The 26,007-nt window shown below is 45.1% G+C and overlaps 2 protein-coding genes across 9 annotated transcripts in view; both read right to left on the bottom strand.

Moving 5' to 3' along the window:
* LOC140694884 (trafficking protein particle complex subunit 9-like) overlaps positions 1–26,007 on the bottom strand; it is a 385,022-nt gene that overhangs the window by 72,305 nt on the left and 286,710 nt on the right. The window lies entirely within an intron of this gene.
* On the bottom strand, positions 387–24,943 carry LOC140694881 (trafficking protein particle complex subunit 9-like). Of its 8 annotated transcripts, none has more exons than XR_012070539.1 (4): positions 24,674–24,943; positions 1,546–1,604; positions 1,196–1,348; positions 387–659 (listed from the first exon to the last, which is right to left on the bottom strand). XR_012070539.1 is itself a non-coding variant. In XM_072957901.1 (2 exons), the coding sequence occupies exons 1-2, from the start codon at positions 19,949–19,951 to the stop codon at positions 1,577–1,579; spliced, it is 252 nt and encodes an 83-aa protein (XP_072814002.1). In that variant the 5' UTR covers positions 19,952–20,223; the 3' UTR covers positions 1,392–1,576. The 8 variants fall into 8 exon arrangements, 2 of the variants coding, with proteins under 2 accessions (XP_072814002.1, XP_072814003.1); XR_012070541.1 differs by having other exon boundaries at positions 1,196–1,313; XR_012070540.1 differs by lacking the exon at positions 24,674–24,943 and adding an exon at positions 18,187–18,356.

The following is a 26,007-nucleotide window of genomic DNA, read 5'->3' as shown; positions in this document are numbered from 1 at the left end:
CAATGAAACGGTGTTCAATAACATTAGCTCTAAAGGAAATCAAGTCAAAACAACTAGGAGAAACCACTTCACATTCACTACAATAGGTTAAAATCAAAAAAAGATTAACAAGCACTAATGAGGACACAGAGGAAGCGGAGCCCGCAGCCATTGCTGGTGAGGATGTAACACAGCGTGACCACTTTGGAAAACATCCTGGCACGTCCTCAGAGAGTTGAACATTTGGCTTCTGAATGATCCAGCAATTCTGCTTCCTGGGCACACAAGTAATAGAACTGAAAACAAATGTTAACATAAAAACTCCTACAGGAATATTCACCATTACTTTTCACCATTAATTTTCAGAGCCAAAAAACAGAAACAACCCAAATGTCTATCACGTGATGAATGGGTAAACAAAGGGGCCCAGCCATACAGTGAAATATTATTCAGCAATAGCAAAGCATAGAGTACTGACCCAGGCCACAACGTGGACAAACATTGAAAACGTTACTCAGTGTGAAAGAAGTCAGTCAAAATAGACGGTTCCACTTCCATGAAGTGACTCGATTTGCATGAAATGTTCAGCACAGGCAAATCCACAGAGACAGAAGAGTGGCTCCCTGGGGCTTGGGGAGGATGGGGAAGTTGATAATGTCTGCTTATGCGTACTGGGTTTCCTGTTGGGGGGAAGAAAATATTCTAAGATTGACTGGGATGCACATTTCTGGGCATAGAGTAAAATCCGCTGTACATTTTAATGGGTGATTTGTATTAAAACTGTTAAGAACAAAAGCACCTCGGATTAGTACCTTCCATAGTAAATGCAAATTGCTAACATTTATTACAGGAAGAAGAAACTGCCCTCAGCATGAAAGCAGGAGATCAGCAAATATTAGTTAACCGAAATTGGACAAGAGCATTTCACTTGAAACTGTTGCTGAGTGTACAAGAAATATTCAGACATGACAAGGAAAATCAGTTTGACATCACGAAGAAGCATTCTGCTTCAAATGCAAATCAAGGATTCGGCAAGCCCAGCTGCTACAAATGACCAGAGAAGAAACCTGGTTCTTAAAACAAGCACCAGAGCCAACAAGGAAATGGTGGTGAGGAAAGCAGGCGGCCTAAAATCTGGAACAGTGTGCTACAAATAATTTCTCCACTGAAAATTCAAAAATAAAATGAAAGTGATGTAATGCTGTGTTGAACTCACGTGAATGGGCTTCCTGCAGTGCTTGACAGTTCTGTAACCCTGAATGACTCAGGAGAATCAGCATGGCTCCTGGGAGTCCCCAAGTAACTGCCCATCAGCACGCTGACCACCATCACATCTGCCAGGGTTGAATTGCAGAGAAGAGAGCAACCTCTGAAAGGCACAGGGAATGTTGACAAGGGAATAAAAGGCTGCGGTCAATCCTGGGACAGAGGCCCTGTGAGCAGAGGCCAGAAGGCTGCAGGTGAACTGGAGTGGCCCTGGGGCAGGAAGGGACCACAGGGGAGCATATCTCAATTATCTCCTCTCTCTCCCTCGGGTAGGAGGGATAAAGCCTGCATCCTTCTCACCTGGAACTGTGGGTTCTGGCTGGCGGAAGTCTTACCGACACGGAATGAATTTCTCAAGACTGCGGAAAAAGGAAAGAAAGCGAGAGGGATTAGGGAGCCAAATCCACGAGTCTCTCAAATGCTCCCATATTTATTGTGTATAATCAAAGTAAAAAGTCAATAACAGTTGTGAGATAGTAGGCAGGAACTTGGGGAAAGAAGGGATGAGACAGAGATTGTAGACTCCACCATGAGTACTAAGGCTTAGTTTACCTTTAGGGAAGTCATGGGCTGAGGGGAACAAGATACATTTTTTAGACATGTTCATTACAAAGCAGACCACCAGACCAGCCTGGTCCCTGTTTTGGGGATAATAGACTATCTAACACCACGCAGGCCTGGCGTTTATAGCTGAGGGCCTGGGTCATTGCTGTGCAATAAGCAGTGTGCTATCTATAACCTCAAATATGCAAGCAAGACATTGTCTCTGCTTTTTATGGCAAGGAGACAGGAGTGAGGATGCACAGGTGTTTGCTTTAAAGCAGTTAATAAGCACATTTTTTTTCTTAAAGTTGACAGGCGGCTGCGATGTGTTACAACTTGTTAACTCAATCATGGGCTCCCACATGGAACCATTATGGAGGACATCCTAGGATGAAAAATCCTGGCTCTGGATCTTTTCCTGCCAGCTTCGGCCACTCCAGCAGGGTCTAGACACATCCCTGAATAACGATCCCACAGAACCACCTAAACTCTTAACTCCTGGTGCTTGAAACTTAATTTTAGCTCTACACAACTTAATGTAGAAAAGTTTCAGAAATAAAAGATATTATATTCTTTTTATATCTCATCACTGATTTTTCTGATTGCTCTAAGCTGCTTCTACATGGTAAAGCACCTAATTCTGCAGGTGAATTCAGTACTTTCCTTTGGGCATAACTAGACAGTCTGGGCTGTCTGACTTCTATTAGTCAAATACCGATACACTTAATTGATTTCTTTGTTCATCAATTTCAGCCTGGAGGTTAGGGTCTATCACTATTTTCCTCAGCCCACCCTCTACTATTTTCTCATCAGCATCTCAGGCCTCCTGAAAACAAAACAAAGCATTTGTTTCCCTTCATCTACACTTTCCACAAAGGCAACAGGAATCATCATGCCTAGAGAATGAATTCAACACAAATGTTAAAACAAAAATCTATAAACCTGAAGCAACTCCATCTCCGACTCATGATACACAATGACATGAGAGTAAGTGTGTCAGGTACAAAGCATGCGTGAGCCTGACCACCTCATTTCTATTCTTCAAAGGAAGGAAGGTTTTCGTATTTTTTATTATCATTCTTTGTCATTGTTTCTGATTAAGCCAAAAAATTTTTTATGAAATAATTAAGCACTGCAATAACAGATTTTCGCTGTATCAATTACAGAAGGAATTCAGAGGGGATAGGAAAACCCACCTCTGTAAAAAATGCAAAATTCCTTCCCCTGTTAAGAACACGAATACAAAATGCAACAGAGAATTCAAATTCTTGTGGAGAGGACAAAAGCCACAGAATCAAAGCAAAGTCATTATTATGACTCAATCCAAAATTCACTGGACAAACATGCTCAATGCATTCAAATAATTTTTAAGGCACACTGCAAACCATTCACTTAATTATCTACAGGCTAGAGGAAGAATTTCCCTCTATAACAGACAACATAAATCAATAGGTTGCCCCACCAAACAAGGAACAAACATCAGGTTTTTTGCAGTTCTGATAAATCAGCAAGTTTTAAAGATCAAAATCCAGAAATTTTAAACATTCATTCACACCAGAATGAATCAAGCACTTAAAAAAAATAAATAACCCAAAGAAACTAAACACATTGATCACGTACCTGGGTCAATGAGAAATTCTTGTACAGCTGGGAAAAAAAGAACAGTCTATAGACTTATACTTGAAAAATAAAACTACTTTTAAAGATAACTGCTAAAACACATTTCATCATTCATGTTGCCTTGAAAAATCTGAGGCACTTGTCTCTGATCAGAAAAGCAATTCTGAGTATTAGTATGTTACAATTCAGTGCCAGTTTGCTTTAGAAGAAAAAAGAAAAGCTACTGTTTCTCATCTTGCACAAAGTTTAAAGAACCTCCCTGCCTCTATCTCCTCCCATTTTCTAAGCTCATGCTCCCCAACCCTTCTGAAACAATTATGAGAACCTCTTATTCCCACCAATATGCCAAATCACAAAAGAGTATCAATTTATTTGTGTAAATATATACCTACACCTTGAACTGGAGGAGAAAGATTTCAGAAGGCTATATGGAACTTATTGCTATATTCCTGAAATCACACACATACACGTTCACAGAGACACAGACATATACAAACTGAATTACTGGGCACTTCACAAGCTAAGGACTTACAACTTCTAGAAGATAACTTTGTAGTTAGTTTAAAATACAAAACGGTCAGCTTTTGAAAGCCTTGAACATTGCAAAATCATCCAAATATCAATGAGATCCAATAAGCCTTCTCTGTAGAATGTAATTCCCCATGATGGCAAAGCAGACCCTAAGAAGTAGTGGATCCAAGACTCGTGTTTTTCACTAGCTATGATCGTTTTAAAACACGTAAACAGATTTGGAAAGGTATGTCCCCATGACATTTATTCTTATTGAGATGGCATATGTATTCAATTGTCTATGCAGAAAATAGGACCCATGATGGTGTTTAAGAAATATTTTGTGTATTGAAATATTTATTTTTAAGTGCAGACAAGGAGGGTGGGTATTACTCCATTGTAGAGCACCTTTTGTGCACGCACATGTTCCTGGCTTCAATCCCCTGTACCTTCATGAAAATAAATAAATACAAGTGCTTACTTAAAAATAAGAATAAATTTATATAAAAAAATAAATGCAGACTAAAAACCACTGCAATCTAGGAGCCACAATTATAATAAAAAACAATTGTTTCTATCAAATATTGACTATACGCCAATCACAGAGACAACCAAAAGTCACACCTGATAACCATCACGTGTGATTCTCAGCAATCCTACTAAGTAGACACGGATGAGAAACCCGGCTCTGCGGATGAGGAGACGGAGCTCGGAGGAGCCGGGGACACTGACCGTCCTGCTCCCCGTGACACCGCGTCAGCCCAGGGCAAGCGCTGACAGAGCTGCACTGAGGGGACACCCAGCTGCATGGAACCATGGGGGATTGGGGAGTCCTAGAAAATACTCAAAAGTGTTCAATGAAAAACCAGCTCAAATATGTTACTCTGTGCCCCATCCTCTAAACACAGAACATGTCTGGGACCTTTTTGATGCCTCCGTGTCCTTTCTGCCATCATCAGTTACGTGCCCTCTCAGCGCGACCAGTCATGAACTGGACCCCATACGAAGTGCACTCAGATGGAAGAGCTTTAAAAGCTGTTTTATGAAGTTTGTAAGACTCTGTCTATTCCTCACACAGGCGGTCATCCAGCACTACTCACCGGTGCGGATGTACCACCTGAAATCACACCTTTCTGCTTTTTAAAATCCCTTCATGTAATACAGACTTTTAAACAGCAAAGAAGCAGCTCAACCACAGACAGTGGACAGCTTTTCACCAAATGGACTCGAACAGCACATCTGACAACCTGGAAGCCCTTGTCTTCTATTAAACCCACTTCCAGGTACTTCATCATTTTCGGATTGGTGGACTCGGCCTCTGAATGGCCTACTCAGAGAGATCCCATCCTCACTTCCGGGGGTGGGAGAGGACCCTGCTGCTGGGAGAAATCAGTGAGGAAGGTGGACATCCTCCAGCCATTTCTGCACGGGTAGAAATGCCACATGCTCAGAAATTATTCCGTCAGCACCCCTCGGCTCCCATGGACTGGTTTCACATTAAGCAAACTTATGACACACTGATGCAAGAAAACCAGAAATTTAATTTATTAATGTAACAGGAGATGTGAAACTACAAACCAGATTGAAATATCAGAGTTCAACCATGAGTACAGATTCTCCTCCACGGCCCAATCTCGGGCAGGCAGTCACATGGCAAGCGTGGACAGAAGCAGAGCAGGAAGGGTTTCTAGATTAACTCAATGGACTAAATTTCTGTTATAAGAACAGGTCTACTGCCTGGAAAACAATTAATGCCAATCACGGGGCACACTCCATGGACAGTGGCTGAAACACGACTGTGAGTACCTGTATAACTCCACTTTCCCTGTCCTTTCTGGTCTAACTGATGCAGAGGTACAGAGATCCAGGGATGCAGATACCTGTAAACACCCAAAGCCCATCCCTGGGAGCCTGGAAACCAGATAGCCAGGATTTAAATCCCAGCTCTGCCACTTACTAGCTCTGTTACCTTGGCCAAATTACTTACCCTCTGTGTGCCTCAATTTCCACACTGTAAACCTGGGATAACAATCAAATCTTTCTTACTCACTTGTTGTGAAAATTGGAGGATTCATTTCTGTAAAACTCTCAGAAAAGAATGTAGCACATTTTTGGTGCCCAACAAATTTCAATTTAATAAGAAAGTGATTTACAAGTCTCCCATCTAATCATCTTCTGTGTTTCATGACTATTCTGAGTCCCAAAGGAAATCCTTATTTCCCCTCTTATAAACTCTTGAGGAGCACCCTTCTGTTTCAAGCCACCACCTGTTTAATCTGAGGGGGGATTCCCTCCTCCCCACTCCTCTGGTCCATGGGAGACTGCTTCTCCCTTCACACCCCTGACCACTGGCCCACGGCTAGCCCTCCTCACACTAACAGATTGAGGTGTGAGTCCGGGGAGACAAGCAGGGCATATGAAAGCTTTCCTTCCCCTCCAGTGTTGGCCACCCTTAGGAAGCAGCCGGGATGCTCAGTTCCATGGCAAGACAGTCCTGTGCATTATGGGTCAGAATCTCTCAAGGGAATGCTCGCTGTGGACCAGAGTTACCTGGGACTGCGTAAGTCTCTAATTCTGGGACATAGTGTCATGACACTCACTCTCCCACAGCCCTGAATTTCATGGAGAACGTGGCTTCATCAGTAATAAAGGAGACATTTATCGCCTGCCTGTTCTTCTTTGTCATCTCTCAGTTGGCTGCTGGACACAACATGTGTATAAGTATTGGGTCCCCTTAAGCCCCAACATATATGAAGTAACAAAAATTCTGTGGCTTAACATTGGTTCAGGGCGACTGTGTAACTGTCCTAACTCTGCTGATGCTAAATTATGTGTATAGGAACTATGGAACCTCCTCAAATATCTTTCATCATAAAACCAGCTTTTCTTATTTTCCTGTTTCTCAGTAATTGCCAAAGACTATCAAATGATGGCTTCACACCAAACAGCAGTTAAGATTATGAGCCCTCTTGTCATACACACTGTGCTAAACACTTTACATAATTTCTAATTCTCACAATTCTACAAAGCAGAAATGAGTGTCCCCATCTCACAGACGAGGGAAAAACTCAGAAAGAACTGACTCAGGATCACGTAGCTCAGTGGCAGCGCGTGCACGCAAACCCAAGTCAAAACACCACACCCCTTTGTATATGTACCAAATCTCCTACCACCCATTGACACACAGCGGTGGGGATAATACTTAGGGAACTCAGTACACTTTTCAGCTTTAAGGTGCTCCAGAGGCCGCTTCTAGCTCTTTTATAAAATCCCGGCTCACTGGTTTCTAACACTGCAAGAAAAGTCCGATGTTGCAACTGTTTGCACAGGAAGTCTGAAATGTTCACAGCGAGATGATAGAATAAAACTAAGACATAAGCAGAATAATAGTTCCAGGTAGTCAGACATAATGGACATTGTGCAACCCTGAAGCATTAAGCAAAGGAATCAAAAAAAAAAAAAAACGTTGTTTAAGACTTCCTTTACAAACAGGAAAGTTAAGACTGTAAGAAGGTGTAACAGCGCCACCTATGGCTTAAAAGGCCTTCCTGGTTGCCTGGAAAGGTGCAACACAAAAATTGCCTGTGGATCAGAAACAAGAATCAGATAACTAAAAGCTTATGTAGCACATACTGCTCTCCTAGTCCTCATGTCTTGCACTGTAGCAAAAACCAACAGACCTGTACTAGGCCTATATTCATAAAAGTCATGTCTGTATTTTTCCAACAGGAGGTAATCTAAGTATCTTGCAAAATACTTCTCAAAGAGCCAGGAAATCATAGAAGTGTATTGAAATACAAAAACATTTATTTACATATTAAAACAGCATGAGCTTTTTTCTATTAAAAAAGCTGACATGTCAAATCAATGTTTTGATATTTTAAAACCTATTAAGAGTGCAGAAAAATAAATCAAAATTTTCTTTAATCACAAAAGAGAGAAGCTTATTCCCTGAAAATGATCAATGTGGATTTTTCTAAACTTAATGCTTCTGGTCAGAGTCCTACGAATTTAAATGTCTGAGTGTATAGTTACACGGCAGCATGAACACTGAGTTGTAACAATACACATTCTGTGTAAATAATCTTCAAGGTCGTCTGCTTAAGTCAATTTAACTAGTCCCTGTCTCAATAGAATGATACAGATTTCATTAAAACTTCATACTGCATGCACACACACACACAAAACCCTGAATCCTTGTTACTTTAAGCCATATTCATATATATCCATATTGAATATGCATCAGAAACAAGCCACCCTCTTTAGTATTCACAGTTGATCCTTCTAAACTATCTGTCATTGTGACAGCACATTTTTACTAAGCAGCTCTTGGATGCTTTGTATACAAGGCGTCTACCTCTCACAGTCAGACATGGTAAACGGCATCACTCAAATTTCACAAATGAGGAAATATACTTAAGCCATGGAAACAACGTACATATTTATCATCAGGAAAGAAAAGAGTAAAGATTTTACTTTCAATATGCACTGACAAACTTTTCCTCCATACTAAGACTACATACATAAAACAAATTCAGTCATTGTAAATTATTCTGTCAATAAGCACCACTAGAGAAAAACAAGCAACATCATTAGCAATGATTGGACTTTCAAAGCCCACTCCTATTTTGCACTATAATCATTTTTAATGTTTTGTTTTTAGTGCTTACATAGCACTAATATAAAGAAAACATAAACTATTTAAGTCATTACCTGAGAATGCAACATTTGTGAAAATGTACAATTTTAATTTATGCCGCTCTGTCTCACATTCTCACTGGTGTCTCTCCTTTGAAGGCCTCATCAGGCTGAGATCGCCAAAATCGGTCATTTATGGACTCACAGGAGTTCGGGAAACCACTCAACGGGAGGCTGATCAGAGGAGAAATTGAGAATGCATCCTGTGCAGCCTGGGTTCCAGCACCGAGCTAGGCACCGCCAGCTGCGTTTGATTTGGGACAAGCTGCCCACCTCTCAATCCCTCAGCTGCAAAAAGGAGACATTGATACCTACCGTCAAACACCTGCTTTGAAGTAAAACATGAGAAAAACAGTTTAGCCTTTGGTAGGTGTCCACTCACAGCAAGCTTGGTCATTATGATGATGAGGATTACTTTTAATAAGTTAAGCTAGACCAAAAATTAGAAATCACCATAAAGGAGAAACATTTTAACTCAATAAGCATTTCCTTTTGAATGGATTGATAAAAGTTCTAATGATTTTTTTAATAAACCAAATTTTGTCCATTAATTTTAGATTTACCGGTTTATGGACAAGTCTCCAAAAAAAGAATTAGAGGCCTCTAACCTCTGAATACTAAGAAAGTAAAGTTTAAAAAAATTATGGGGGAGAGTATACCTCAGTTGAGAGAGTATGTGCTCAGCACGCATGAGGCCCTCAGTTCAGTCCCCAGTAACTCCATTTAAAAACTTTTATTTAAAAAAAAGGAGAATTAAAGGAAAAAGATGGAGGACTACAGAATTTTTTTAGAGAATCCACTCAGATTTAAGATGGGGAAAAAATATCCATTTCTCACAGGAAATCTTGAGAACTATGTAAACCGGATCTGAGTTGTCTAGTCTTTAACATTATTCATGAATTCATATTACCAAGTCTTAAAACTACCTGATAACCCACAGTGGTGATAGTGATCATAAAACCTGCCAATGCGGATCGAACTCCGGCTAGGACTGCTCTGTTCTGACATCTCTGCCCCTGAGGCCTCACCAGGCTGAGAGCACTAAATTTTGTCATTCATGAGCATCTCGTGTAAGTCTTCCACTTGTGCTTCTCAGTCTCCTCTCACCAGCCCCTCTGAGGGAAGCACTGTTATCATCTTCCCCACACGCAGATAAGGTCACTGAGGTACAGAAACTAAACCTGCTCCAGGTCACATCGGCATTAAAGGACGTCTGTATTTCTGCTGTTTTGCGGTTGACAAAGGAATCTGAGATATCAATACAAGATAGACTGTTAAATAATCAAGTCTGTCAGCTCTTCACCTCAAAGAGCAGATACTATAAATTCCTGATGTAGGATGAGGCTGCTGCCACAAAATGACTCAGCTAGAAATTAATATCCAAGATGAAGCAGCGGATACACATAAATATTCATGACTGTCAACTCCTCTCACGGGTCTTGGCCCTTCACTGCCTGAATGGGGGTGAAATCCCCACCCGTGTCTGGGAGGGTAGCGCGGCTCTTCCAAGTCTCACCCAGGCTTCACAGGCTGTTTCCCCCTACAGACTGTCCTAAATGATTAAAAAGCTCACAAGATTTTTACACCAGCCAAAACTGAAAGACATTTCTGCATATGGAGCACTTTCTCAGGCTTAAACCATTTTTGCCTACACTCAGCAAGGGGGAAAAAAGAAACATGACTCTGCAAAGTCTCTTAGCCTTACCACTCACAGGAGTTGAATGGTCTCAGCACAAGATGACCCTTCACATTACAGGATGAGAACAAAATAAAGCCGCCCCAACAACAAGCACTCCCAGAGACAGCGCTCAGCAGTCTTCTGCACACTCACGGTTGTGCAGCCCTCACCACCATCTATTTCCAGAACACTTCATCACCCCAATAGAACACCCCTGTCACTAGCAGTCACTCCACAACCCCCCTCCACCCAGCCCCTTGCAACCATCATCTGCTCTCTGCCACTGCATGAGCCAATTCTGGGCATTTCTAAGATCACTGAAATCAACAATATGTGGCTGTTTGTGTCTGGTTCCTTTCAGTTAACGTGCTGTTATCAAGGCTTTCCCATGTTGAAGTGGTATCAGCATGTCTCTTTTTTTTTGAAAATGTTAAACTTTATTAGAAGGTGGTAAATACTATCAAAAATAGTAGAGTGGGGTATAAGGGGTGGGGTTTCAAAGGGAAAAGGCCGGGTTGAGCAGTCAGGGTGGACTACCCAGAGCAGATGGCTTTTTTCATATTCCCCTTTATTTATTTTTTCTTTTTTATTCACTCTTATGTCTGAATAATATTCCACTAAATGGAGATACTACATTTTGTTCTTTCATTCAGCAGCTATATATGGACGAGGTCCAGAAGAATGAGTGTAAGTGGTGGCTAGCAGGGATGGCATTTAAGCAAAGGGCAAGATGTGCTTTCAAAAAAAAAAGTGAACAATCAGAGGCACAAGGAAATTCAGCGCGTTTCTGAGAAAGTGCATGGTTGCTTCAGTAGGACTGCCATGCAGGGCTGTGGGGGATAGTGACAGGAGACACAGTGAGGGAGTCACCTGAGAATATTCCCCACTGCAAGCAGCTCAGCCAATTCTCCTCCCTCATCCTGTATTTTAGAGACATTTTTGCTAGCTTTTCTCTTATTTCAAGTAACAGTACTTTAGTTACACATCTGATCATCTGCATCAGACCACATTAGCTCCAAGCCACAGAAAATCATTCACTGACCGGAGCAGCTCCAAGACATAACATTGATGGACCAGGGAGTCCTGCAGCATCCCATCCTGCAGTCACAAACCACACATGTTCCCTGGTGATGTCCGGAAAGTAAAATGCATGGAAATATCTCACTGCTGCTGCACGACATCTGCCCACAAATTGCCCCCAAATCATGCTGGCACAGCACTACTCAACCCTCGCACTACCCAAAAAAAAAAACAAAAAAGAGAGAGAGAAAAGAAAAGAAAAGAGAAGAAAAGAAAAGAAAAGAAAATATAAGAAAAGAAAAGAATAAAGCTAAGAAAGCAAATTTAGGCTCTTCCATTGAAAACCAGCAACCATCACTGCCAGTATCTGAGCTGGAATGATCCTGACTTCAAAAACCACTGTGCAGTTACTATTCAAATGTGACAGACATATATGTATTTCACTTAGATGATATTACAATAGGATTTTTCTTTTCAAAATTTCCAGTTGCAACAATAGCACAAGAAAGTTTATGTTTCATTTTTTAAAAAAAATCAATTATTTTCCACTTTGTTAATTTTGAATCTATTATTATTTTATAAAGGGAGCTATGCTGCAGATTATAAACCAAATATCTGGCTTCTGCAAACAAGACCTATATGACTTCACTATTTCAGAGCAAGCTTTAATGATGCTTTCAAATTGGGGGCGCTCACTAACAGCTCTTTAAATACTGTCAAAGATGTGCTATTATGTAATGCAAAGGGTCTACCTACACATCAACTCAGAAACCAAAGAAACTACACGAAAGCCTTAGTTTATCATTTTAAAATATTCCTATTATTTTGAATATTAAATTTCTTAAAAGATAAGATATTTTTTGAGAAAGACATCAGTTGTATTAAATTTCCTCTCACCAAGAAAGCAATCTTTATCAAGAATTACTACCCCTATGAAAATCCAAAAGACAGGACGTTTCTAGCTAAGTTAACTTACAGATCTCAACACAAGCCTAAATCCTATCTGCTCTCACTTGAACGAGCCCAGCAAAGTCCTGGGCTACTCTGGAACTTAGCTCTTCTGTTCCATATGTTGGCAGAGCTAAGATCATCACACAAGGCAGGGAAGGAGAGAAGAGGTAAGTCCACCTGGCGGCCTCCATCTGTTTACTTCCAGCCACAAGGTGTCGCTAGAGCGACCCCGCTAACAAGCCCTCCACACAAGGAAACCCGGCATCCACTCTGCCCCTGCGGTCCCCAAGCAGTCCCGACGCCCCTCTCCCACTGGTGGCCTCCGAGCCTGTGAATGGTCTTCTAATGACCCTCCCAGTTGGTGACACCCTCCCCCTCTTCCCCGCTACACACACACACACACACACACACACACACAGCCAAGGCAGCCTTCCCAAAGCACAAATTTGATTACATCTCCCCCACTTCAAACCCATCAGAGGCTCCCTGGTAGAGTTCTAGCCCCACCCCCGACCCTGCTTGTCCATCCTCACCTCAGTACCAGGTCCCCAGTGACCTCAGGGGCCCCGTGACCTGCTGCTACTTCCCACTAGCCTCCAGGCTCATTTTAACTGTTTGTCAAGGAAGTCTTCCTTCCCTCCAACCTCCGCACTTTGGATTAGGTGCCCTGCTGTGTTAATAAAACATTTTAATCTAAGTCAACTTCTGACACTGCTAAGCTCTCAAGAAGCAAGTACATTTTGCTTACTACTGTGGGTCCACCCCCTCTCCCCTAGACACTCAGAATTGCGTGTTTTGTGAATAAAAGAATGAAGGGGTGGGACTCAAAAGGACAGGCAGAGCTGCTCTCCTAAGGGTCACTTCCTGCTGACACCCTTCACTGCCTCTTCTGTGTCAGTTCTAGTAAAAACCAAGCTCCTCCAAAGCCCTCCACCCCTAGGCCCTCTCCAGTGTCCTTCAAAGCAGGGTCACCCACCACCCTGGACCACACAGGGCAGTCTCCCCGAGTCCCCACCCCACAAGCCTCCAGGCCTCTACCCGGGCTGCTCCTGCCACCTGAGTCACCCTCTTGATTCCTTCCCCTGGCTGACTCTTACTCTGTCCCCAGAACTGAATGTAGAGCCAATTTCTTCCAGGAAGTCCTCCCTGATGATGTCCTTTAGCTCTTGGCTGGGCTCCATCTACAGCAGCACTGCTTGGCGACCAACTGGTATTTGTCCACCTGCTCTTATGAGACCATGACCTCTTGGAGGCCACGTGGGAAAAAGGAGTGAGGTGACAAGAGGGGTGGGAAGAGCAAACAGGAAAGTCGCAGCTCAAGTCCCAAATTCAAGGATTCTGTCTCAGATAAAAAGAATAAACTGTTTCATACGTGTGTCATTTGGCTATGATTTTTGTGGCTCATGGAAAACAAGAGCTTGGTGTTCAAGCCTGAAATCCAAGTTACATGCAAAGAAATGTATATATTCATATCCAAAGGAAACCAGAGCTGCTCAACAACACTTTGCAGTTAAAATCCAAAGGAACTTTGATAAAGGCAATCTCCCTCTCTCTCTTTATTTTTATTTATTTATTTTTTTTGGTATCATATAGTTTTAGAAGTATTTGTATAACTAAGTGATGGCTACAGCCTATGATTCTGCACTGGAGTGTTTGGGGCTAAGGAAGCCCAGATTACATGCACTGTGTAAATGCAATCACACCAACACAATGACAGGCGCCCTAGTGGCTGAGCTGAAGTTCCAAAGCAGAGAACCTTATGTTGGAAGACAGCTCTCAGTAGAAAGTAAGAAATGTAATGTTCTGTACTCAATTTCATTAGCTTTATGAGCCATTAACAGATAGTATGTCTTGTCTAATGAAACCCCAAAATATATTGTCATCTTCGATTTTCTCCATCTGACTGTTTTATGCTAAATTTGGATATCAAACCCTCACTCCATACGGAAAGCTCAGGCCTTAGCTGCAGCACAGTTACATCCCGTGGAAGAAAGCCGATCAAGGGAGAACAGGAGAGTTTCCCTTCAGAAGCTGCTAAGTGTGGTTTTGCACCTGTATGTCATTTACAACCACGCCATCGTCAAAGGAGTAAGACCTTACATCTGTGGGGCAAAAAGCACTGCGGTGGTTCTGAACCATGAAAGAACACTGAGCTTTGTGCAACAGTCCTGAGGCACTTAAAGCGTACTTTCTCTGAAAGGCTCCGAAACTGACTCACTTCACCATTTCAGGTACAACCGGAATTAGTAGAGAGAACATGCCCTTGAAGTCTGACAAGGCCCTGCTGGAATCCTGCTACAGCATTTACTAGCTGCTAAATGAACCAATTCCTTAAACCTCTGAGGAGGCTTCCCAATCTTCAAAACGGGGCTGCCACCGCCCACTTGGGAGGCATGGATGTGAATGCAACACGCAAGTAGGGCGGCCGACTGGTACGTGACACGGGGCCTGGCTAGTTTCCCTCCGCTGCCCTTCTCCCCCTTTAAACTTGCACTGTTCCCCCTGGTAAGGGTGAAGCCCCAGGAACAGACTGCCCGATTCTTCTGTATATCCCCGGATACATACCTTACCCTTAGGAGGTCAGAAAAACAACTGCCTCCTCCCCAGTCACTATCAATATTCTTAAGAGTCTGGGTTTTTTTAACTCTATGTTTCAGGGAGACTATTCAAGAATTGTTCAACCACCGTTCTCCAGGTTGGCTCCTCTCCCAACGCCCATCCCTTCTTACCTCAAATCTTCTGTCTGATTGCCTTTTGTTCGTGGGAAAGAGAGTCCGCTAGGGTGCGGACTCCCTAGGCCTCCCTCCGTTCATCACAGGAGAGTGTGACTACATTCTCCCAACTCCCCACTCCGACTCCAGCTTCTGAGGAGTTTCCCCTTCTGGACCCTGCAGCTTCTGGATCGTCCCAAGACGCGCACACGTGGCCAAAACCCTCTCTTCAGATTTCTTCCTGGGTGGGCCTGCCCACCCCCCAGAACCTTAAGGATAAATGCCATTGCTCTGAAAATCACAAACGCCGCTGACTGACACACCAAAGCTGCATGGTCCGGGCTTTCCTCCAAACCAGGCACAGCCCTGCCCCCCCTCAGACACAGTCTGCACCTCTTGAGATGAGCTGATCCACTTGCACGGCTGTGAACACCAGCTAAGAATGACGAATCCCAATGTGTATCTCTAGTCCGGCTCCTTCACCTGAGCCCCAGGCTCATAGACACGAGTGCCTCTTGGAAGTCCTAACTTGGATGACAAATGGCATCTTAAAAATGCCATATGTCAAAAAAAAAGGCCTTATGTCCACCATTTACTCTAGACTTCGATTCCTGGCAGGTACCTCCCAGGCTCCCCATTTTAGTAACAGCCCCAGCACCCACCTAGGTGTTTGAGGTCACATTCAATTTCCACTGTTCCCTCCACCTGGCCCTGCCCTGGAATCAGTCTTGTTATTTCTGTCGCTAAGCCAGTCTCAAGTCTGGTTCTGCAGGGAGCACGATGGAAACCCACAAGCTCACAGCAAGGTGCACTGAGTCACAGTCCTCCGAAGGGAGTTCCCTGGAGGGGGAGGCATCTCCTGCTGCCAGTCACCTCAGAAGGCACTGGATTCTCACAAAGAAGGACCAGAAAAAGGACTCAAGGATCTCCCGTGATCTGAGGTTTGAAGGGCCCGAGGTCTGGGGGAGCTCCTAGTTAGCTGACACTCCTGTCAGTGAGCAGATGAGGATGGTAGGAACCCAGGCAAGTCTGTTCTCGCTCCGACCCCTTTTCTCTCGGGAGCCACGGGAAAGGCCAGTTTCCAGGGCACAGACCGGCCATCACAGATCCCAGCCTGCATTTGCCAACCCAGACAGCCTAGACTCCTACTTGCGACTCTTACTTCTGTTCTGTTCCCCCCCAGAATGTGATGGACTCTTTCAGAAAGTCTGGACTGTCTCAAGCGAGACCAAGTCAGTGAAGGATGAAGTGTCCACATTTGGACCAGAGCATGAAAGGAGAAACAAGGCCTCATGTCCAGCATGACGGTGGTGGCCAAGCCCTTTCCCTGGGTGAGATGAACCAGGGTCGGGGTGAGAATGCAAGGTCCCTTCACGGCTGACAGGGGTGTTGGAGACTCACTACCGCAAAATAACCACACGGCCGTCAGTGGTGGACATCAGCTGCAACAGACACAGAGTCAGCTATTTACTGCCAAAAAGGGGTAAAAATAAAGGCCGGTGCAGGGAGGCCTGCACGGCTGCTGAGGCAAACCACAGACCTGGCTCTGAATGCCCACTGGCTGAAGCAGAGAGGAAGCTACGGTCCCCTTTAGCGGTCCCTGTGTCCACCAGATCCAAGTGAACCAGTTACTTAGGACAAGGCAATGTTTTCCTGATACTTAGAAAAACCAGCCTCATAAAGGGAACAAAAGAGTGGCATGGTTTTAGGCCCGCTCCTGCCCCTCTATGAATGCAAAGTAAAGTAAATGGCACTGGGAAGGTGAATGCAAAAAAAAACCAAAAAACAAAAAACCGGTGACTGCTTCCTCCAACAGCGTCCCCTGCAGCTGCTCACCCCCGAGCCGGCCACTTCCTCACCAGTGACCGCCGGCCAGGAAGCGCCGTCACGCACGTCACACAGCGACAGCCAGGAACCTCGTGCCGAGCACGTTTGTGTAAAAGCCAGAATCAAGCAAGGTGCTGCAGAATTTGACTTTCCAAGTTTAAATACTCCATGAAAAATATCCCTCAGCAGCCGCCTAAATCAATTCGCATCTCACTTCTTCAAAACAAATAAACAAAATTAGTAAGAGAGCATTTGTTACCAAATATAAGGACGAACTAACAGGTTCCTCAAAGCAAGGACTTTAACAGATATCAAACTCCAGTGGGTGATGTGCTAACATAGCAAAAATTCCAAAAAAGTAGAAAATAAGATGACTAGGATAATATACGAATCATGGCAACTGTTAAGTTTTTGCTTTTTATAGCGATGGAGACGGCACAGAGGGCGATCTGGCTATTCCAATGCAGGGTGTGCACAGCCCACATTTTCAGACCCAACAACATGCTCACGGGGTGGTATAAGGGAAAAAGGAAAATAGAAAAAGGAATAGAGGAACAGCCAAAATTAGAAACACACGAGAACAAAAATGACTTTGACAGCATTTACAAGAAATTACGTCAGTGTGATGAGGACAGGGACGCAGGGACGGTGAGACACACCCTCACCTCCTGATCCAGGGAAGGCAGGGGCCTGAGGGGAGCGATGCTGCCGGGGGACCCCAACGTGGTCAGCGCCCCAAACCAAAACTTCACCTAGATGCGTGTAGACAGCTTTTGAGCTACAAAATGTGGTCGCATTTCAAGCTGGACAACTTTACTCACTCCCACCAAGAGGAACAGGGGAGAATTAGGTTCTGCTCCTGAACCAAAGCATTGTTTAAAAAATTAATGACTGTGTAATAGTAAAAGCAACAATGGAGTAAAAGTCACTGGCGGAGAACGTGCTTGACCCGAGCTCATTGGCCACGTTATCTCACTGACGTTCAGATGCTGGCTGAGCCCTTATGGTACCAGAACAGACAGACCCACCAGGAGGGAGGTTTAATGCGCTGCTGTATTTTGATGCCGGCAGCCATGCCTGGTACACAAGGTTCTGGGTAAACAATGGTGACAGTGTCAACCACTATGGGCTAAGCACACATCCAGCTACTCCGCCAAATCCCAAGGGCAGACTTCAAAAGGCAAAAACAAGCTGGCATTCTCTGTTGGCTCTGCAGAATCAGAGCCAAGCAGTTGCTGAGCAAAAATGTCACCAGTGCCTCCTATGACAAAATAGGAGGCACTGGCGTGGGGCTGGGGCAGGGCTCCAGGCTTCCACTGATCAACCACCAGTCTGTCCAGGGGGTGAAGGAGGTCCCTGCTTTCATTGCACCGATGCACCTACCTTGAATGACGCCTTAGGACTCAACAGGAGGTGACAGGTGAGGTGAACGGAGCCAGCCTTGGTGTAGCACGGTTCTGGCAGCTATGCCCTCAGCAGTGCCCAGTTTCCTAAACCTGACACCTCATCTCCAAGGAGCAGAAGTGTAGAGTGGGCATGTAGATCACAGGGCCCTGTGAGGACAAGTACAGATCATGGCCACGACATGCCTCTCCCCTTCCTTAAGCCATAGAGGAATGTCCGGGGAGGAAGTGAAAATTATTCCAGAGCCTGCCAGGCACCACACGCAGGTGGGACACGGATCCCCTGTGTCTGTCATTCACAGGACTGGTGTGGATTTTCTTTTTATCAATTCTCTGGCATCTTCTCCTCCATCTTACCAACAACAAGAAAGTAGAATCTGACCTTAGAATCACAGAGAATCACAGAGCCCCTCCTGCACAGCGGGCCCGGCAGCACGTGCCATGTCCTCCGACCGTCACCTGTGGGACCGCCATGAGCGCTCTCCAGACTCAAGGCCCGAGGCCGTAGGCCGGGGGGACACAGCTCACCTCACTCTCCCCAGTAAAGGGGGACCACCTCTCGGCAAAGACGTCTCACCCTCTTCTGCCCGAGGGACAGCTTGAAAGATACACAGGGAAACATAGTAGAGGGTGAGGGGTTAGGCAGCCCAGAAGAGATCATCTGCACTTCCAAGGCAGAGTGGGGCCTTTGACCTAATCACAGGGACAAAGTGAGGACGAATTTTTCCCTGCTGTGTCCCATACACCGTGACACGCCTTTCCCTGCGTAAGGAGCTAATTCGGAAGCCCCTGGCAGTGTTTCTGATGTCCTAACTTGGCATGGTGGCTGTCAGGCAGGAGAGAGGGCCTGAGCCGTGCTGGTGCTGGGCCTGGGAGGCAGGAGACATCGGCTCCACCCTGAGCTCAACCAGCACCTCATTCTGCGTCTCGGGATTCAGAGTCTCATTTATAAGCAAAGGGATGAAACTGTCCCAGGACAGGCTGTCCAACAGGAATGAAATGAGAGTCATGTAAATAACGTTTCCCAGTTGCCACGTTTAAAATGTAACAAAAAAAAAACCAAGCAACTGATTTTAAGAACAGACCTTACTTATTCTACTGTATGTAAAATACTATCATTTTGACGTGTAATCAATATAGAAAGTAACAAGATAGTTTATATTCTTTTTACTAGACAAGTTTCAGCGTCTGATGTGCATTTAACTTACAGCACATCTCAGCTCAGACCGGCCTCCTCCCCAGCACTACTAACATCAGTAGCTGTGGCTACTCTATTGGACAGCAACTCCAGGGGTCCCCCCAAGTGTCCTGGCTGAAAAGGGGGAGTAAGTGTCCACACTAACCCTAAAAGGATCTCTCTGAAACAAAGGCGGATTTAGTTTTAAACGTCTGAAAACCGGCGGGCTACACCTCCTTCCCGCCTTGGCTACAAGAAAGCCCTCCTCCTTGATGATCCCATTCTGGATGTAAGGAAGCAATCTGTCACACAGCCAGGGTGGCCCGGCCTTCAGGTTGACTTGCCTGCTGTCTGTGTCCAGTCCCACGAAGTCCTCCTTCTCAAATAGGATGTAGAGGAGGGGGGTCTTCTCCCCAGAATTTTCGGGGTCCCCATCCAGCCACTTGGACTTGGGCAAGATGAAGAGTGACTCAGTGAAGTCTTCGATCCTCTTCTCCACCACCCGCAGTCCTCGTAGATTGAAGGCCACGTCGGTGTGCGGCTGCTCGGCCACCTCCCCATACAGCATAAAGACAAAGAGCTGAGAGTCGTAGAGCGTGGTGCCATACAGCTCCTCTGTGCGTGGAGCTTCTAGAAGGTCTTGGCCAAGAGGCAGTCAGTAATGGTGACAAGGCCCATGACATTGCGGTGGGTCTGGAAGTCACTCCATCCATTCTCGGGCGCATAGAGATACCTATAGTAGATACAGAGTGCCCACTGGGAGCCGCACGGTCTGATCTGGCTCACCAAGGAGATTCCATTATAGATGCAAAAGAAATTCTCTAAGATGATCCCCACAGGTTGGACCACAATCGGGAGAGTCTGGTGGTCCTCAGCGCACTGCACGTAGTCAGGGGTGTTCATGTTGCAGGCCCTGCCGAGAAGGGAGGGTAAATCGATGTACATACTGTGCTGTGGGCTGCGGGCCTCACTGGGATGCGGCGACCTGGTGTGCACCAGCCAGAAGGCAAGGGAAGTCCAAGCAAATCGGGGATAATTTTGTCCTCAGCATCTGCACATGGCTACTGAAGCTCAGATCACATTACCCAGCTTTTGGTCTAGGCTTCCATCCCCTGCAGAAAAGGATCATTTCTTGTTTTCTGTTTCCAAGCACCTAGGCAGGCCCTGATGCAAAGTCGGTGCTCAAAACTGCTGAATAAATGAATGAATAAAGGAACTGCTTCCCCACCCCTCAGCAGGATATAATGCAAAGAACCATAGTAGGATCAAAATATCTGGATTTCAACGCCAATTTATTTGAACTCCTAAGGTGCAGAATAATGGGTAAGAAAACTTGCTTTGGGGAGGAGGGTACAGTTCAGTGGTAGAGCACGTGCTTAGCATGTTCAAGGACCTAGGCTCAATCCTCAGTACCTCATTTTAGAAAAATGAAACAAATAAATAAACTTAATTAACCCCCTTAAAAAATATTTTCTCCATTCAAAATTCAAAAAAAAACCACCTTGCAATTGACACAACATTGTAAACTTGACTATACTTCAATTAAAAAAAAAACTTCTTGCCTTACAAGAATATATCTGGATTATGGAAGTTTGCAAATGTAAAATGCCTAGGGTACCACCTGCATAAGAAGAAGGAACTGTACAAATGTACTATCCCTCATTTATGAGCTATTTTTCCTTTGGGGAGATTATAACCTCTCAGAGATATTTTTCTCATATTAAAAAAAAAAGAAAAAGAAAACATTACCTGATTCTCCATACTGCTGAAGAATCAGATAACCCTATGAAAGCATCTGACCCACAGAGTTTATTCAATAAATGTTTGTTGAATGAATGAATAAACAAGCAAAGTGAATGCTGCTCCCTGCCACAGACCATCATAATGGTACTGCTTGGAAATGCCAAGCCCACGTTCCACCCAAATCTTCACTAACCACGTGGGTGACCTGGGCAGACCTGTGTGCTTCTCTCAACACCAGTTTATTCATAAATAGAAATGAGGGCAATAACACAAACCTAAAAGGGTTAGTGAGTCACGAATGAATAGTACCCCAACTTTGCAAGATGGAACTATTAAAGAAAATTGGGCAAAGGTCTAATTTTGTATTTGTAATTTTTTTTCTTTTTATAAAATAGAAATCCCCAATTGCATAGCCTTCAGGTCACCAAAACCTGACCACAGAGATCATGATGGCAACCCTCCTTGGTGAAACAATAAAATGAAAAGCCATTTCCACAAGACCTGTGTGTAAATCTACTAGGGAACTTCATCCTGGACTGAGAGGAAGAGGACTGGGGAGGAGGGGGCAATCTGAGGCACACAGACCCATGGGCCACCTGTCCCACGATGGACATTACACTCAACCCTCACCCTCCAGGAACTTCAAAATACACACAGACAGAGTGATGTGGACAATATATATGTATTTTTAAAGAAATTCCGACTCTCTAGCAGGTCTTGTATCTACCGAGACACAAATGGCTTATGTGTATAATGTTTCACAAAAGCCTTAAAACATTACCACCCCAACTTGACACATTAAGAAACTAGGGATAGAGGTTTATCACATTGTGCAAGATTAGAGAGATGCCACATCAGACACTGTATTTAAACCCAAGCCTTTGCTCCAGTGCTCACACAAGGAAGTGTGACATACTGCCCCTTTCCTGCCCTCTCCCTGCAATAAATCTCTGAAGAGTCTTTTCTGTGCCACGTGGAATCACAATCACATCAATTTACCACAAAGAGCTATGTGACTCCTTGGAGGACGTGTCAAAATCTAAAGGGTTGTGATGGGAGGAGAGATTTGAATTTTCTGTTTCTCAAAGGAAACATGGCTTTAAAAGAAACTGAAAAGCACTTATCTAGTCTAAGCCCTCATTGTGCAGAGAAGGAAATGGAGGCTCAGAAGAGATGAGGAAAGGGACTTATTAACAAATATTGCCTCAGTGCAACACCAAGCCAGCCCTGGGCCCTTCTGGGGGAGTACCTGGAAGGCCCAGGAAAATGATTGTTAGAAAAAGGAAAGAGAAGAAGCATACAAGGCCCTGTCTCTACACCACCATACCATGAAGTTCCACCAAATTATCCAGTATTGGGTGCAGCCAAAATTTAGGTGGGCTAAAGAGGTTATAGAAACCTGGAAGTCTCAACCATAGTGGAAATTCCAACATTTACTGTTTTTTTCCAAGTTCAAGCATCAGTTCAGTGGGCGCTCCATACGAGGGACTACACGAGGCCTGGAGTTCTCCCAAATACAGATCTCTATTATCACGTGTGCAAACCACACACAGGCCCACCAGAAGAAAAACGCCCACACATAAGATGGAACTACTGAAACAGAAAAGAGCCAACCAGCATATATTGCTAGCAAAAACGGTGCTGCTAGAAATAGACTCATGGACATAGAAAGCAAACTGTTGTTAGCAGGCAGGAAAGGGAGGATTAACAGATACACATTAATAAATATAAAATAAATGACAAGGACCTACTATATAGCACAGGGTACTATTTTCAATTTCTTATAATGAGTTGTACTAGAAACAATCTGAAAAACATTTATATACATATGCATAAGCTTATAACTGAATCTCTGCTGTACATCTGAAGCTAACATGGTAAATTTACAACACTTCAATAAAAAATAATTTTATATAATAAGTAAAAATAAAAGCAACGCCATAAAAAAAAAAGTAAAAGAACACGGTAATCCCCTTAGCTGTAGGTGGTGGAGAACTCTGCAAGCACCAAGTCCACTCGAATACTCCAGCACTGGCGGTCACTCATTCTAACCATCAGAGAATCACTTGGCTTCTACGAGGTTACTTTTCTCTTCAGTGAAAGGCTACAGTTCCATCTAATGATGTATTGAATCTCATCATTCACAAACCCAAGATTTCCCATAGGCCTGGCTCTGGACAGATGAAAAGATAGGGTCCCAGATATATTCATGTGTAGAAGAAGTTTATGCCATAAAGACATTAATTCTTCCTGCTTTGATAGACAGATTCATTGCAATTCTGATTAGAATTCCTCCCAGATATTTCATGGAATGTAACAAGTTAATTTATGGTCAGGAACAGCCAAGAAACTTCTTTAGAACCACCACTGGGAAGGGGTGGATAGGTCATGCATTTCAACTGGTCTTTCTGATGTGATGAAAACGTTCTGGAATAATAATGGTTGCACAAATGTGAATATGCTAAAAGCTGCTGAATTGTAACATTCAAGTGGGTGGACTTCATGGTGTGTGAACAATATCACAATAAAGCTGTTATATGAAAAAATCCTTCTTGCCAATTATTTTTCCCTCTATACTACTAGTCTGTCCCACAATTTAATTAAAACAAACAAACAAAAAAAAACAAAACAAACCAGATTTTGCCAGGAGCTCTTTAGGAGTGCAATGTCCCTGGGTCTCCAACGCCTCAGGTTGTGCTGTTCCTGTTAACACACAGTAGCTGGGCTGGACTAGTTACGGACTATAAGTATCTTTTTAAGATCGACGGTCTCACGTTTCACCCTGGGAGAGTGAATGATGGAGGATGAGACAGCCTCATGCCTTCAGCTCATTTTTAACTGAACCAAGCCCTGCTTTCACCACTGTAATCCCTCTCAGTATAAAAACATGTGACATCAACAAGCACCGCCATCATAACACCTGAAAGTGTTCAAGGTACTTATCTGGGGCAGAAATCCTGATCAAGGAGACAGAAGCTCCCTCAGCACTGCCGCTCCCTTTTCCCGACTCCACCAGGAGAAGCTGGGAGTTACAGCCGCGGGCTCTCAGCCTGGGGAGCAGCGCCCACGCCGCTAATCTGGACCTCAGGGATCGGGAAAGGGAGAGGAAGGCAGCCCCGGGGTCGCGGGGCAGGGAGAGCGGGGTGGGGGACGCGGGCTGCAGCCCCGCTCGGAGGCCAGCCCCAGCCCCAGCCCAAGCCGCCCGCCCCGTCCGGGTGTGCAGACCCCGCCCGCCCGGGACACAGCCCGCCCAGTGGTGGGGACGGGTCGGCGGCCAAGGAGAGGAAGACCGGGAGGGGAGGACTCGCCGGCGGGAGAGGGGAAGCGGACGCCAGCCGCGGACTGAGGGGAGCCCGGCTGGGCCAAGAGGCGCAGGGGCACACCTGGCCCTGGACAGCTGTGGCCGGGGCGCCGGGGCAGGTGGCGCGGGCAGAGGGGTCTGGCCCGAGCAATCCAGCTGAACACACGCTGACTGGCGCCCTGGGGGGCTGTGACACGCCGACCGCCCTCCCGCAGCCGCCTCACCCCTTTCCCGATATCCCCTCACCTTGCACTTCCACAGCCAGAGGCCCCGGCCCCAGGCAGTAGCCAAAGGCCTACAGGGCGACAGAGCTGAGAAGCCATTGGGGCCGATCCCCGGCTCGGAGCTGGAGCTTCCAACCCGCGGTCCAGCTGGCAGCAACTGCGCATGCGCAGGAGGGCCAGCGATCCGCTCTGGGTCCTGAGAGAGAAGGGGAACCGAGGGAGGGAGAATAGGGGAGGAGGAGGGGAGGCGGGGAAAAGTGGAGGGAGACACATGGACAGGAGGAGCAGAGGGAAGGCAGTTATCTGGAATTGGGAGGGGAGTAACAGAGATGGGGAGAAAGCGTTTTACCTCTTGTGGCACCCCGAAGGAGGCAGCAGTCCTGCCTATACACCCTTCTCTTACCCGTCATTGCCCACAGCTCATATTTTACGTCCCTGGCCCAGCCCTCCAGCTAAGGTCTCTGCAGAAACCCTACGGGTATCATACCCGTTGCCCCCACAAGGAGCTAGGTTTACTGTTGCTCAGGGAACCAAGCACCCGCAGGTGTTGTTTCTCAGAACTACCTTGGGAAGAGTACATATTCCCCTTTTACACGCTGGGAAACAGGCAGGCACGATCTCTGCCTTAGCTCCACTGTCCCAAATGTTGGGCTGGCAGGGAGCGGGAGGTAAAATGTCAGAGCCCCAGAAGGAGCAGACTGCCTGAGTGTTGGTGTAGAGTCCCCATCCCTCCTGGGTAAACCACACCCCAACCTCGGGGAATAATCAAGGGCTCACCGTAGGCCCCTGTGTGTGGGAGAGCTGCCCTCAGTCCCAGTGTCCAACTTGCTAGGTAGGTAGAAGTGTTATTGAGTCCAAATTCATTCTCCTCAGTGCAGGACAGGCCAGTAAGTTGGGAGACCAAGTGTTGGGGCATGGAATAGCAAGTTTCTGTAGACCTAGATGGCAAACTAATGTCCTGGAAAACCATCTCCCCAAGTCAGAATTCAGGCTGCTTTCCTATGTGCTTGGTTTTTGCAAACTTCTTGGTGTAGGAATTCCTTCTTGTTAGAATCCTTTGTTCTTGCAGCTATCTCCCTGGGTCAGATCCCTGTAAACCTCCAACAAAACAAACGTTATTTTCTATTCTGCAACGTGTTATCTTTATATGATTGGAAAAGTGTTAAATACCCTTAAAGGTCAGAGCCTTCAGAATAGGCTCTCCTGTATATTTTAGGCTCTAGGCAACATTGTTTTACAAGCAAGAAGAAGCCTAGGAGACAGAGCACAGGGTTAAAGTCAAAGGAACAGATCTAATATGGAGTCAGATTTCTTCTTTTCTATTACTGTGGCAGAAGCCACTTGAGGATTTAAATC

The sequence above is a fragment of the Vicugna pacos genome, unplaced genomic scaffold, assembly GCF_048564905.1.
Source record: "Vicugna pacos unplaced genomic scaffold, VicPac4 scaffold_107, whole genome shotgun sequence".
Taxonomy (NCBI): Eukaryota; Metazoa; Chordata; class Mammalia; order Artiodactyla; family Camelidae; genus Vicugna; species Vicugna pacos.
Note: the sequence above shows the minus strand (reverse complement) of the source record. Positions and strands in the feature narration are given on the sequence as shown.